General features: G+C 54.6%; 1 protein-coding gene across 2 annotated transcripts in view; it reads left to right on the top strand.

Moving 5' to 3' along the window:
• Positions 1-14762, top strand: part of LOC142295792 (uncharacterized) — a 115746-nt gene that overhangs the window by 93405 nt on the left and 7579 nt on the right. The window contains exons 6-7 of one of the 2 annotated variants that reach the window (XM_075338885.1): positions 4466-4615; positions 6513-6654. In XM_075338885.1, coding sequence (XP_075195000.1) covers positions 4466-4615; positions 6513-6654 — 292 coding nt within the window. The remainder of the gene's footprint in view (positions 1-4465; positions 4616-6512; positions 6655-14762) is intronic. The other variant, XM_075338886.1, reaches the window with a different exon arrangement.

Genomic DNA, 14762 nt, shown 5'->3' with positions numbered 1-14762 from the left:
GAGCTGAATGGCAGATGACAGCAGACACAGACAGCCATGTAGCAGAGCTGAATGGCAGATGACAGCAGACACAGACAGAGCCATGTAGCAGAGCTGAATGGCCGCTGACAGCAGACACAGACAGGGCCATGTAGCAGAGCTGAATGGCAGATGACAGCAGACACAGACAGCCATGTAGCAGCGGTGAATGGTAGATGACAGCAGACACAGACAGCCATGTAGCAGAGCTGAATGGTAGATGACAGCAGACACAGACAGCCATGTAGCAGAGCTGAATGGCCACTAACAGCAGACACAGACAGCCATGTAGCAGAGCTGAATGGCAGATGACAGCAGACACAGACAGCCATGTAGCAGAGCTGAATGGCAGATGACAGCTGACACAGACAGCCATGTAGCAGAGCTGAATGGCAGATGACAGCTGACACAGACAGCCATGTAGCAGAGCTGAATGGCAGATGACAGCAGACACAGACAGCCATGTAGCAGAGCTGAATGGCAGATGACAGCAGACACAGACAGCCATGTAGCAGAGCTGAATGGCAGATGACAGCTGACACAGACAGCCATGTAGCAGAGCTGAATGGCAGATGACAGCAGACACAGACAGCCATGTAGCAGAGCTGAATGGCAGATGACAGTAGACACAGACAGCCATGTAGCAGAGCTGAATGGCAGATGACAGCAGACACAGACAGCCATGTAGCAGAGCTGAATGGCAGATGACAGCAGACACAGACAGCCATGTAGCAGAGCTGAATGGCAGATGACAGCAGACACAGACAGCCATGTAGCAGAGCTGAATGGCAGATGACAGCAGACACAGACAGCCATGTAGCAGAGCTGAATGGTAGATGACAGCAGACACAGACAGCCATGTAGCAGAGCTGAATGGCAGATGACAGCAGACACAGACAGCCATGTAGCAGAGCTGAATGCCGCTAACAGCAGACACAGACAGCCATGTAGCAGAGCTGAATGGCAGATGACAGCTGACACAGACAGCCATGTAGCAGAGCTGAATGGCAGATGACAGCAGACACAGACAGCCATGTAGCAGAGCTGAATGGCAGATGACAGCAGACACAGACAGCCATGTAGCAGAGCTGAATGGCAGATGACAGCAGACACAGACAGCCATGTAGCAGAGCTGAATGGCCGCTGACAGCAGACACAGACAGCCATGTAGCAGAGCTGAATGGCAGATGACAGCTGACACAGACAGCCATGTAGCAGAGCTGAATGGCAGATGACAGCAGACACAGACAGCCATGTAGCAGAGCTGAATGGCAGATGACAGCAGACACAGACAGCCATGTAGCAGAGCTGAATGGCAGATGACAGCTGACACAGACAGCCATGTAGCAGAGCTGAATGGCAGATGACAGCAGACACAGACAGCCATGTAGCAGAGCTGAATGGCAGATGACAGTAGACACAGACAGCCATGTAGCAGAGCTGAATGGCAGATGACAGCAGACACAGACAGCCATGTAGCAGAGCTGAATGGCAGATGACAGCAGACACAGACAGCCATGTAGCAGAGCTGAATGGCAGATGACAGCAGACACAGACAGCCATGTAGCAGAGCTGAATGGCAGATGACAGCAGACACAGACAGCCATGTAGCAGAGCTGAATGGTAGATGACAGCAGACACAGACAGCCATGTAGCAGAGCTGAATGGCAGATGACAGCAGACACAGACAGCCATGTAGCAGAGCTGAATGGCAGATGACAGCAGACACAGACAGCCATGTAGCAGAGCTGAATGGCAGATGACAGCAGACACAGACAGCCATGTAGCAGAGCTGAATGGTAGATGACAGCAGACACAGACAGCCATGTAGCAGAGCTGAATGGCAGATGACAGCAGACACAGACAGCCATGTAGCAGAGCTGAATGGCAGATGATAGCAGACACAGACAGCCATGTAGCAGAGCTGAATGGCAGATGACAGCTGACACAGACAGCCATGTAGCAGAGCTGAATGGCAGATGACAGCAGACACAGACAGCCATGTAGCAGAGCTGAATGGCAGATGACAGCAGACACAGACAGCCATGTAGCAGAGCTGAATGGCAGATGACAGCAGACACAGACAGCCATGTAGCAGAGCTGAATGGCAGATGACAGCAGACACAGACAGCCATGTAGCAGAGCTGAATGCCGCTAACAGCAGACACAGACAGCCATGTAGCAGAGCTGAATGGCAGATGACAGCTGACACAGACAGCCATGTAGCAGAGCTGAATGGCAGATGACAGCAGACACAGACAGCCATGTAGCAGAGCTGAATGGCAGATGACAGCAGACACAGACAGCCATGTAGCAGAGCTGAATGGCAGATGACAGCAGACACAGACAGCCATGTAGCAGAGCTGAATGGCCGCTGACAGCAGACACAGACAGCCATGTAGCAGAGCTGAATGGCAGATGACAGCAGACACAGACAGCCATGTAGCAGCGGTGAATGGCAGATGACAACAGACACAGACAGCCATGTAGCAGCGGTGAATGGCAGATGACAGCTGACACAGACAGCCATGTAGCAGAGCTGAATGGCAGATGACAGCAGACACAGACAGCCATGTAGCAGAGCTGAATGGCAGATGACAGCAGACACAGACAGCCATGTAGCAGAGCTGAATGGCAGATGACAGCAGACACAGAAAGAGCCGCACGATCAGAATGAACTCGTGTTAACTTCACCCGACTTCATTGTCATGCTGCGGCTCTGTCTGTGTCGCGTCCTGATTAGCGGTCACCAGTGAAGGACTCACCGGTGACCGCTAAACTCCTGAGTAACTGAATTGAGCAGCCCTCTCTCATACTCACTGATCCCCGATCCCCGGCGCTGCACGGCATTCACACTGCTCCGGCGGCTGTTACTATTTTGTAAAAGCCGGCCGCTTATTAAACAATCTCGTATTCCCCGCCCACCGGCGCCTATGATTGGTTGCAGTGAGACACGCCCCCACGCTGAGTGACAGGTGTCTCACTGCACCCAATCACAGCAGCCGGTAGGCGTGTCTATACTGTGCAGTGAAATAAATAATTAAATAATTAAAAAAAAACGGCGTGCGGTCCCCCCACATTTTAATACCAGCCAGATAAAGCCATATGGCTGAAGGCTGGTATTCTCAGGATGGGGAGCTCCATGTTATGGGGAGCCCCCCAGCCTAACAATATCAGCCAACAGCCGCCCAGAATTGCCTCATACATTATATGCGACAGTTCTGGGACTGTACCCGGCTCTTCCCGATTTGCCCTGGTGCGTTGGCAAATCGGGGTAATAAGGTGTTTTTGGCAGCCCATAGCTGCCACTAAATCCTAGATTAAGTATGAGAGAGGGGGTAAGAGGGATAGCCTGACATGGACAGAGAGAGAGGGACAGAGATAGTGACCGACTGACAGAGATTAGTGAATATACAAAACAGGACTGCGGCGGAAACACCATCACATGTCTCAACGCTGGCAGGAAACTAGCCAGGTCTTTCACCGGGAAGGAACAACCACGGGAAGGGCAGTCTCCAGTCAAGGAAACCGCCTATACCAAAACATGGTATCCATGCACAGACAGCTGTTTCGGGGTATTTGCCCCTCATCAGTGTGGAGTAGGAAACTGGCTAGTGGGAGCAATGCCTATTAAAAGACTACATAAGCAAGGATAATTGACCTTAGGGAGATCAACATCCAGCACCACAGAGACACCATCACGTGTTTCTCAACGCAGTGATTCTAGAACTAGGCCCCCTTCCTTCCCGGTGAAAGACCTGGCTAGTTTCCTGCCAGCGTTGAGACATGTGATGGTGTTTCCGCGGCAGTCCTGTTTTGCATATTTTCCCAGGGGGCCTTGTTCTAGAATCACTGCGTTGAGAAACACGTGATGGTGTCTCTGTGGTGCTGGATGTTGATCTCCCTAAGGTCAATCATTCTTGCTTATGTAGAGATTAGTGAATGACAGACATTGTGAGGCGCTTCAGCTTTTCAGCTGCGCTCTGAAGCAGACCTTTTTTAAGCTGCGGTGCAGAGCGCACACCTGCGCACATAGCATCAGACATTACAATCGTATGAGGGATGTCACACGTTTCAATTGACTAGGTTCATACAACAAAACGTCCAATGTATGAGGAATAAACGACGTGTATGCGATCACCGGATTTTCGTTCAATCTTGATCGCACATAGGTGTCACATGCAAATACGTCACGAACGATGCCGGATGTGCGTCACTTACAACTTGACCCCGACGACGGATTGAAAGATTTATTGAAGCGTGTAAAGCGGGCTTTAGAGTTGGGTATTGAATCTAACAGTGAAAGGTTTAAAAAATATACAAACTGGTATTTTACTCATCGGCCTCCAAAAGTTATGAAACACCACAGGTTCCCCAAAATATTACCAAGGGTAAGGTCTTGCTACATGGAGGCGCGGATGACGCATTCTGTACTTTGTATCCGCAGAACACGCGGGAGTTTGCCCCATCAGTCTGGAAAACTTGTCCTGCACCGATGTCAACAACACCCTGTGCAGAGGAGACTCGGACTGCCCGCTGGAGCAGAAGTGCTGTCTGACCGGGGAAAATGACCTCCAGTGCCAGAACGTGACGAGCGGTAAATATCACACACATCGGACAAGATACGAAGTCACACCTTCCATTTAATTGTCCGAGAAATTCTGTTTGCATCTTTCCACTTAATGTGACACGAATGTGACCGATTGTGTTGGGGGTCTCTCGGATCATTTTAGAAGTAGGCGGTAAAAGTTTACTCACCTTGAAGGTCCCTTTTCTCGTCACTCCAGTTTCCCACCCTCTGATGGCTCCTCAGATTCTGAACCCTTCCAGTCGTCATGGCAGGCCACGTCCTATACCACGTCTTCTTTCACATTGTGTAGCCTACGCATTATGATATGAGTACCTAAAGTCTGCTGAGCCCGGTGTAAAGTGAGGAGGTAAAAGAGGATGTGGCCTGCCATGGATAATAGAAGAGGGAGCCAGTGCAATGCCGGGAGGGGAACTGCAACCATTGGATCGGTGAGCGGTGACTTTTTTTTGTCCTCCCCTTGCTCAGCCCTCAGCAGTCATTCAGTGGCCGGCTTGATGTTTTTGTTTGATTTGTAGGGAGCAAATCACAAATTTTGGATTTTTCCCAATGTTTCAGGAGAATTCTATTTGCCTTGAACTGATTTGCTCCTCATAATCAAAATTTCTAGATTAATCAAGTGAACCAAAGCCAAAACCTGGCCCTGGTAACGGCATAGATAGTTGTAGATTTGTTTTCTTTAATCTGCCTTGAATCCTCCCGCAGTTGTCCTGTGTTTGGAAGCCCACCAGTGTAGGGTTCTCGATGCCCTCCATGCGCGCAGGAGTCAGACACCATACACCTTTGTCTATATACACACATGTCACCATTGGGTTTTGGATCTAATCAGGATACAGATCTCCTCTTTGGAAATTGCTTCCCCCGACCATCCATGTGTTTTAATATCTAGGGAAAACATCCAGGCAATGAATATCTACAAGGCAATGTCACCAGTCACCGCTGGACCTCACCACCATTACATATACACTATAGATGCAGCTATGGGGTCCACCATAGTCCACACTGGAAGTCTGTTCTTCAGGGAGGTCGTTCGGATTAGTCCATATCTACAAGGCAATGTCACTAGTCACTGCTGTACGTCACCACCATGACATACACACTATAGAAGCAGCTATGGGGTCCACCTTAGTCCACACTGGAGGTCTGTTCTCCAGGGAGGTCTTTTGGATTAGTCCATATCTACAAGGCAATGTTGCCAGTCACTACTGGACCTCACTACCATGACATACACACTATAGAAGCAGCTCTGGGGTCCACCATGGTCCACACTGGAGGTCTGTTCTTCAGGGAGGTCATTTGGATTAGTCCATATCTACAAGGCAATGTCGCCAGTCACTGCTGGACCTCACCACCATTACATATACACTATAGAAGCAACTATGGGGTCCACCATGGTCCACACTGGAGGTCTGTTCTCCAGGGAGGTCTTTTTGATTAGTCCATATCTACAAGGCAATGTTGCCAGTCACTACTGGACCTCACCACCATTACATATACACTATAGAAGAAGCTCTGGGGTCCACCATGGTCCACACTGGAGGTCTGTTCTCCAGGGAGGTCTTTTTGATTAGTCCATATCTACAAGGCAATGTTGCCAGTCACTACTGGACCTCACCACCATGACATACACATTATAGAAGCAGCTCTGGGGTCCACCATGGTCCACACTGGAGGTCTGTTCTCCAGGGAGGTCTTTTGGATTTTGGAAGTATCTGAAATTAAGCAAACAATGGGGGTAACTATATTAGGGATAAAAAAAAATAGGTCCACACCTTTCCCTTTGTCCTAGGAAGGGAGAAGTACCGACCTGACCCTAATCCGGGAGGGATGTTAGTTTGTGGTGATCTGACGAGTGCTATACAGTAATGTTATGCAGAATATCAGATGGGACTTTTGTTGTTTACAGAAAAGCCTGGAATGTGCCCCATTCCGGCGGTTCGGTGCAGGAAACCCTCTAAATCATGTGGATGTACCAGCGATAAAGAATGTCCTGGAGACAAGAAGTGCTGCACCCTATGGTGCCGCCCGGAGTGCACAGACCCTGTATAGTAAGTTCAGGCTAATTGGAGAAATTGTCTTCCCATTGCTATGTAATCTCCAGAGAAGCTTGAAGCAGTAGCTTAACCCTTTCACGACATGACTTGATGTATATTTACGTCATATGTCACCTGCCTGCCTTTGATGTCGGCTCATTCGCTGAGCCCGCACTGTTCCCCGCACGTTGGCTGATCTGATCAGCCATCATCTGCCTCTAACAGATCGGACTGCGGTGGTTGACCAGTTAATTTGTGCCAGCGGGGAGCGCACCATTCCCGGCTCCCATCGGCAGCTCTATGAAGTGATCTCGGGGAGCTGGTGACAGACGGGGGTCAGCTGATGATTCTGCGGACAACCCCGTATCTGTGATGATGTAGCTCCTGTGAGCGCCAACTGCTAACGACATTCATAGGAGACTGTGATTTCTGCTGACGCTCCGGCGATCAGATAATCGTAGATTCAAGTCCTCTAAAGGGTGCTTTACACATTGCGTCATCGGCAACGATATATCGTCGGGGTCACGACGTTTCTCACGCACATCCGGAGCCGGTACTGACATCGCAGCGTGTAATGCAAATGAGCGACGATCAACAAGCACAAAAACATCAAAAATCATTGCTCGTTGTCACGTCGCTCATTTCCATAATATCGCTGCAGCGACAGGTACGATGTTGTTCGTCGGTCCTGCGGCAGCGCACATCACTGTGTGTGACACCGCAGGAGCGACAGACATCTCCTTACCTGCCTCCACCGGGAAGAGAGGAAGGAAGGAGGTGGGCGGCATGTTCCGGTCGCTCATCTCCACCCCTCCTTTTCTATTGGGCGGCGGTTCAGTGACACTGTTATGACGTCGCTGTGACGCTGAACGAACCGCCCCCTTAGAAAGGAGGCGGATCGCCGGTCACAGCGACGTCACAGGGCAGGTATGTATGACACTGCCGTAGCGATAATGTTTGCTACGGCAGCGATCAACACATATCGGCCGTACGATGGGGGCAGGTGTTATCACGCTCGGCATCGCTAGCATCGGCTAGCGCTGTCGCAGCGTGTAAAACCTGCTTAAGTCCACTATCAAATAAATACTGGAAAAAGTAAAAAAAAAGTTATTATAAATTTGAAAAATATAAAAAAACAAAAAAAAGAAAACACAAAAATTCTAATCACCCCCATTTTTGCCCCACTGAAAATAAAACAATTAAAAGTAAATACAAATACACACATTTGTTATCGCCGCGTTCAGAAATGTCTAATCTATCAAAATATAAAGTAAATTAATCCAATCGGTAATCATCTACCCAAAATGGGTATCGGTAAAAACGTCGGTTCAGAGCGCAAAAAATAAGACATCACTGAGCCCCAGACGCCGAAATTATTATTTTTTTTTTTTTAACAAATTTTTCAATTTTTTTTCACTGCTTAAATAAAAAAAAATCTAAACATGTTAGGTATCTGTCTACTCATACTGACCCCTGGGGAATCATAACGCTGGGTCAGTGTTACCATTGTGGCGCCCTGGACTAGCCAGGTCGTCACAGGTAACACTCACACACCCGCACCCCCACTAGACGGTAACATTAGCCAAACACAAAACCCTTGTTGCCTCCCTCCAGGGTCTGATGTCCACACCAGGTGGGGCGGAGCCAAGCGGTTGGTCCCTGCCCAACGAGGAGTTCACAGGCCTGGAGGCGGGAAAAGTGACAGTTGAGTCTAGGAGGTTGAAGCGAGAGGAGTAGACACTGGTGTGTCTGGGTTTGTGGCCCAGGCACCGACAGCAAGGTTGGCAGACGGTGGTGGCCGTCTGCAGGAGAGGTGAATCGATGCGGAACCGTAGGACCGGGGTCGGGCGTTGGCCCGCCGGTACCGACCAGGGAGCGAAGTGAAGCCAGCACACCCAGGCAGGGCCATCGGACCCCGACCAGGCTTGGAGCCACCGACAATAGTCAAATCCGAGTGTGACCGGAACCCCAGGGGTTTCCTAACAGCCAAAGACCCGATAGAAGGCAACCGCCCACACCGTGAGGGTATACAGCTACTGCCTAAGGCTAGAGACCCAAGGGCCAGCGCCTGCGGGCAAACGGGCTCCTCCGGCACCCATACACCGAGGAGCGGACTACCGTTGGGGATCCATCGTAGTCAAACAAGTACACAAAGGTGCAGGGAAAGACAGCCGCCATCACCTGTCCGGTGAGAGACACTGCAGCTGGCTGCGGGACCCGTCCATCCAGCCGTTTGGTTTACCGAGGACTTTATGCATCTCTTGCTGAGTCAGTACACTCGTGCCATCCGGCACCGCGCCGCGCTGTCCCTGCAACCCTGCACCACACCAACCCTGCCTCCCCGTCACACCACCGGGCCCCGGGACCACCGACCCCTACCCACGGAGGGGTAAAACAACATCTCAGCTGCTCCCCGCCATCGCTCCCGGGATCCCCGTCACCAGCACTTGGTGCCCATCTTCACCACAACCCGTGGGTGGCGTCACGGACTAAATCCCCCAAACCAACCACCCTTTTCACTCACGGGCGAGGAGCGCCGCTCGAGTCCTCGGATCTGGCCCACCGCTCGAGCCACCGAGCAGCAGCAGCCGCAGCAGCGCCGGACCCGAGCGTTAGTGAGCGCGCGGCGGCGTCCTCCTCCCCGCCCGCGACAACTTGGCGTCACGAACAGGATTGAACCGATCTACTTACTAGTAGAAGTGCGCCTTGTGATCTCCGGCGGCGGCGTCCGGCCGAAAATTTTGAAGCGCCGCCATCTTGGCGTGAAAATCTCCCGCTCGAGCGTCTTCTCCGAGCAGGGAAGATGCGAAAGCGAAGCCCCACCCCCAACAAGCGGAAGTGCTGAAGAGAACCAAGGGGGGCACGTGTGTGTCTGCCTGATGTAGCCGAGGGCATAAAAAGCGGGGACACCAGGACTCTGCTGAAACACGTTCCTGGATCCAGCCACAAGATGTGCCAGGAGCTCCAGGCCCAAGTCCACTTCATGCTGGCGAAGTGGACGTCGGAGATGAAGGGCCTGGCCGCAACCGTTTGGGCATCCGAAGTGGAGGTGGTCTCAGAGGAGCGGGTAAGCGACCCACGCCCCTATGTCCCTGAGGGATCGGTCGATACGGCTGAGGAGCCCGGCCTGCTGCCGTCCACCACGCTACCTCCCTCACTGCCCATGCCCGCGGCCAACGCCCCGACCGACCCGTTACCCCTGCCACCGGTAGCGGAGCCCGCAGCGTCTGTGGGAGAGGGCCCAGACCTGGGCCCCCCGGGCCTTACCTTTGTCACCGCCCTGGCACCCGTCCCGGCTCCCATCCCGGCCGCTACGGAGATGACGACGGCCCCGGCAGTCCGCCCGGCCGCAACGGAGGCGATCCTCGCCCAGAAGTCCAGACACCCGGCCTCGGCTGAAGCACGACGGGGACGCAGCTGCCAAGCGGCAGAGCAGGCCACGTCACAGCGGGGTCCTTCATTACTGAAGGTGCCGGTCGTAGCCGGCACGGAGGGACTCCAGCTGGGCCCGTCCCCCACACAGGCTAATCCAGAGCAGGCCACTGATCGTGGGGCCCACGGCAGTGTGAGAGGCCAGTCGTGGCCGGCGCTGTGGGCACCCAAGTGGTCCTGGCTCCTGGGCAGGAGAGCGGATGTGCATGCCCGCGTTTATTCTGAAGGAAGTTGAATTGGCAGCGGTCCACCGTTGCAACCAAGTTGTCCCCGTTGGGAACCTCAGCACTTTTTTTTTCCAAGAGAATGAAAATTAATCAAAACCGAACCCTCATCTGATTATCTGTGTGATTATTCCGGCCGTTGCCGGCAAGTTGCCCCAGAGGGACCCTGTGTGTTTTTACCACCCACATGAGGAACTACTCATGGACATGGCCGAGAACTGGCAGGCCACCCACGAACTGGTGGGCTTGTAAATAGTTTTGTGGGTTGGAAACCGTTGCCGCCTCCGGAGAGGCAGATTGGAGGAAGGGCCAGCAGCAGAGGAGGCTGGGGCCCGGCCACCACCAGGAACGGTGGCCATCCTCCGGGGGTCAGGGGTCCCCCTTGAACGTGGGGATCTCTGAAGTGACAGTCGGGTGCGAGTTACCGTACCCGTTCCCGCTCGGGCAGCCTGAACCTGGACTGGGGTCAAGGGGTGCTACCCACTTCATAGGGGCAGCATCAGGGCTAGGTTGCTTGGGTCGGAGAGCGGAAGCCGTCCGTCTGTTATTATTAAAAGTGTTTTTATATGTGCAATGTTCAAGTGACCTAACAAAAATGCTTTTATGTTTGAAATGTTTACATGTTTATTTATGTTTTACAGTTTTTTTTAAAAAATAAAATAAAACCGGTGATGGACGGGCAGCCCGCGGATGGTCTGCATTTCACCAAGGGGGAATGTGGCGCCCTGGACTAGCCAGGTCATCACAGGTAACACTCACACACCCCCACCCCCACTAGACAGTAACATTAGCCAAACACAAAGCCCTTGTTGCCTCCCTCTAGGGTCTGATGTCCACGCCAGGTGGGGCGGAGCCAAGCGGTTGGTCCCTGCCCACCGAGGAGTTCACAGGCCTGGAGGCGGGAAAAGTGACAGTTGAGTCTAGGAGGTTGAAGCGAGAGGAGTAGACACTGGTGTGTCTGGGTTTGTGGCCCAGGCACCGACAGCAAGGTTGGCAGACGGTGGTGGCCGTCTGCAGGAAAGGTGAATCGACGCGGAACCGTAGGACCGGGGTCGGGCGTTGGCCCGCCGGTACCGACCGGGGAGCGAAGTGAAGCCAGTGTGGCGCCCTGGACAAGCCAGGACGTCACAGAAACTGCACCAACACACCCCGGTTAAGGTACACCAGTCACACAAAAATCCTTGTTGCCTCCCTTCAGGGGCTGATGTCCACACCAGGTGGGACGGAGCCAGGCGGTTGGCCCCGCCCATCGAGGAGTTCACAGGCCTGGAGGTGGGAAAAGGAGACAGAACAGTTCAGTTAGGGAGAGTGAAGAGAGAGGAGTGAAGTGGTAAAGGAGCAACTGACTGACCGTGTCTGGGTACGTGGCCCAGGCACTCACAGCAAGGTTGGCAGACGGTGGTGACCGTCTGCAGGCAAGGCCGATTGACGTACGCCCGTGAGGACCGGGGTCGGGCGGTGGCCCGCCGGTACCGTATAGGGGTGCGAAGAAGAGCCAGCACCATTCGGCAGGGCTTACGGACCCCGACCAGGCTTGGAGTCACCGGAAAACCAGTCAAATCCGTTAGCGACGGGAACCTCCAGGGTTCCTCAGCAACCAAAGACCCGACTGAAGGCAATCGCTCAACCGTGAAGGGAAATACAGCTACCGCCAAGGCTAGAGTTCCCAGGGCCAGAGCCTGCGGGCAACAAGGGGCTCCTCCAGCAACACACACACCGCTGGGGAGCGGGCTACCGGGGTCAACAACACAACCAGGGTGCAGGGAGAGACAGTCACCGCCAACCTACCGGGAGTGAACACCGCAGCCGTCTGTGGGACCCGTCCATCCAGCCGTTTGTTTGAACAGAGACTCCGTGTCCATTACTGGCTGAGTGAGTACCACCGTGCCGCCTGGCACTGCGCTGCCCCGCGACCCTGCACCTTCCCAACTCCCACCATCCACCTTCCAACCCACAACACCGGGCCCCGGGACTACCAAACCCCCTACCCACGGAGGAAAGAGAAACATCTCAGCTGCTCCCTGTCATCACTCCCGGGATCCCCGTCCAGAGCAGCGGTGGTGTCCCATTATCACCACGAACCCTAGGTGGCGTCACGGACTATACCCCAACAACCAATCTCCCCTTTCACTAACGGACAAGGAGCGCCGCTCGAGTCTCCGGATCCGGCCCACCGCTCGAGCCACCGAGCAGCCGCAGCAGCAGCCGGACCCGAGCCGCAGGCGCGGTCGAGCAGCGCACACCCCGCCCGCGACAACTTGGTGTCACGAACAGGATCTTACCGTTCTACCGCCTGGTAGAAGTGCGCCTTGTGTCCACCGGAGGTGTCCGGCCGAAAAATTGCAGAATCCGCCATATTGGGCGCGAAAAGTTCCCCGCTCGAGCGTCTTCCCGAGCAGTGAAGGTGCGAAAGCCGAAGTTCCGCCCCTGAAAAAGAGGTGCCAGAAAGAAACCAAGGGGGCACGGAATGGCGGCTGGCCGCATGTAGACCGCGGGTATAAAAGCGGGGATGCCAGGACCCTGCGGCCATCTTGTAGTTCCTGGAAGAGGCCGTCGCAGCGATGCACCGATCTACCGGTAATACCGTAGCCCCCACGCCCGGGACCGCGGCGTGGGTGGAGGTCCGGACTGCTCAGCTACGAACCCATCTGCAGGTCCGCGTGCAACTCCTCTTGGAGGAGTGGGAGGCCTACATGGCGGATGTGGTGGCGGCCATTCGGAGACGTGAGGTGGAGGGAGTTCTGGAAGAGCGGGTGAGTGACCCACGCCCCTGTACCCCTAGCGGGTCGGTCATCGCGGCTGAGGGGCCCGGCCCACAACCGCTCGCCCTGCTACCTCCCCCGCTACGCGTATTGGCTGTTGCTGCCCCGCCACTAGGCCCGCTACCACCACAATCGGTAGCGGTACCCCGCCAATCCGCCCAAGCGGACCGACCTGCAGCGGACGCCCGTGACCGTGCAGCACAGCTCCCTTGGAAGATACCAACGGCCGAGCCCGTTGACGAAGTTATACCGGAGGCATCGGTGACCGTGCCTGACCCCGTAACGACCCCGGCAGCCCGTCTCGTGCAGGAGGAGGCGGAGGCTCAGTGGGAGAGGATCCCTGTGCCCGTTCCCCACGCCTCGGCTGAGGCTGCGCTGGGTCGCCGCTGTGAGGCAGCACCCCAGGCCATGACACCGCGGGACCTACCCCCCAGATTGCCAGTGGTGGGCAGCGTCAAGGAGGTCTTGCAGGGCCCGACCCATGCGCAGGGGCTTGCAGCAGCCCCTTATTGGGTCAGGGAGCCGACACCGCTGGGCCGGGAGATTGCCGAGAGGGAGAAGAGAAAGGCGGAGTTGGTGGCCCGCACTATTGAAGAAAAGGAGCGTCTCTGGAGAGCCACCTTCCGGGTGCGGGGTCCAAGATATGAAGGGCAGGTGCAAAGATTCGATACCCGTAGGGGGTATGGCTTCATTTATGAACCAGGCCTGAAGGCCGAGGTCTTCGTGGCCCGAAGAGATGTGAATGATCATCTGCCGGAGGACCATCCAGACCGCAACTTGCTCTCCGGTGACCTCGTCAGCTACACCCGACATTGTGGTGAGAGGGGCTGGTACGCCCTGGGTGTCCAGCTGAGAAGAGGCCAGGGGCCTCAAGCACCCGCTCAGCCCCCTCCCCCGGTTGGCGAGGTGGACCTAAAGTGATGTCGGCGGTCCTCCGCCCAAAAGTTGTCCCCGTTGGGACCATCAGCAAAGTTGCTGTTAAAAGAATGATAAGAAAATGAAAGTAATCAACCGAACTGTGACCAGATTAACACCGTGATTCAACCGTCCGTTGCCGGCAACTAGTCCCCGTAGGGACTTTCTGCAACCGTTGCGTAAGGAACTTCTTACGGACACGCCCGTGAACTTGCAGGGAAACCACAAACTTGTGGGATGTAGATATGTTGGCTAATACCGTACCGCCTCCGGAGAGGCTGATTTGGGAGGATGGGCCTGGAAGAATGGATGGCCCAGGCCCGCCACTACCGCAACCGGTGGCGATCCTCCGGGGGTTCAGGGGTTCCCCATGGACGTGGGTCCCCTGAAAGAGACCGGTAAAACCGGTAAAACCGGTAATGGACGGACAGCCCGCGGACGGTCTGCGCTTAACCAAGGGGGAATGTGGCGCCCTGGACAAGCCAGGACATCACAGAAACTGCACCAACACACCCCGCACCCCGGTAAGGCACACCAGTCACACAAAATTCCTTGTTGCCTCCCTCCAGGGGCTGATGTCCACACCAGGTGGGGCGGAGCCAGGCGGTGTGCCCCGCCCATCGAGGAGTTCATTGTCCTGGAGGCGGTAAAAGGAGACAGAACAGTTCAGTTAGGGAGAGTGAAGAGAGAGGAGTGAAGTGGTAAAGGAGCAACTGACTGACCGTGTCTGGGTACGTGGCCCGGGCACTCACAGCAAGGTTGGCAGACGGTGGTGACCGTCTGCAGGCGA

Source organism: Anomaloglossus baeobatrachus, chromosome 3 (genome assembly GCF_048569485.1).
Source record: "Anomaloglossus baeobatrachus isolate aAnoBae1 chromosome 3, aAnoBae1.hap1, whole genome shotgun sequence".
Classification (NCBI taxonomy): domain Eukaryota; kingdom Metazoa; phylum Chordata; class Amphibia; order Anura; family Aromobatidae; genus Anomaloglossus; species Anomaloglossus baeobatrachus.
Note: the sequence above shows the minus strand (reverse complement) of the source record. Positions and strands in the feature narration are given on the sequence as shown.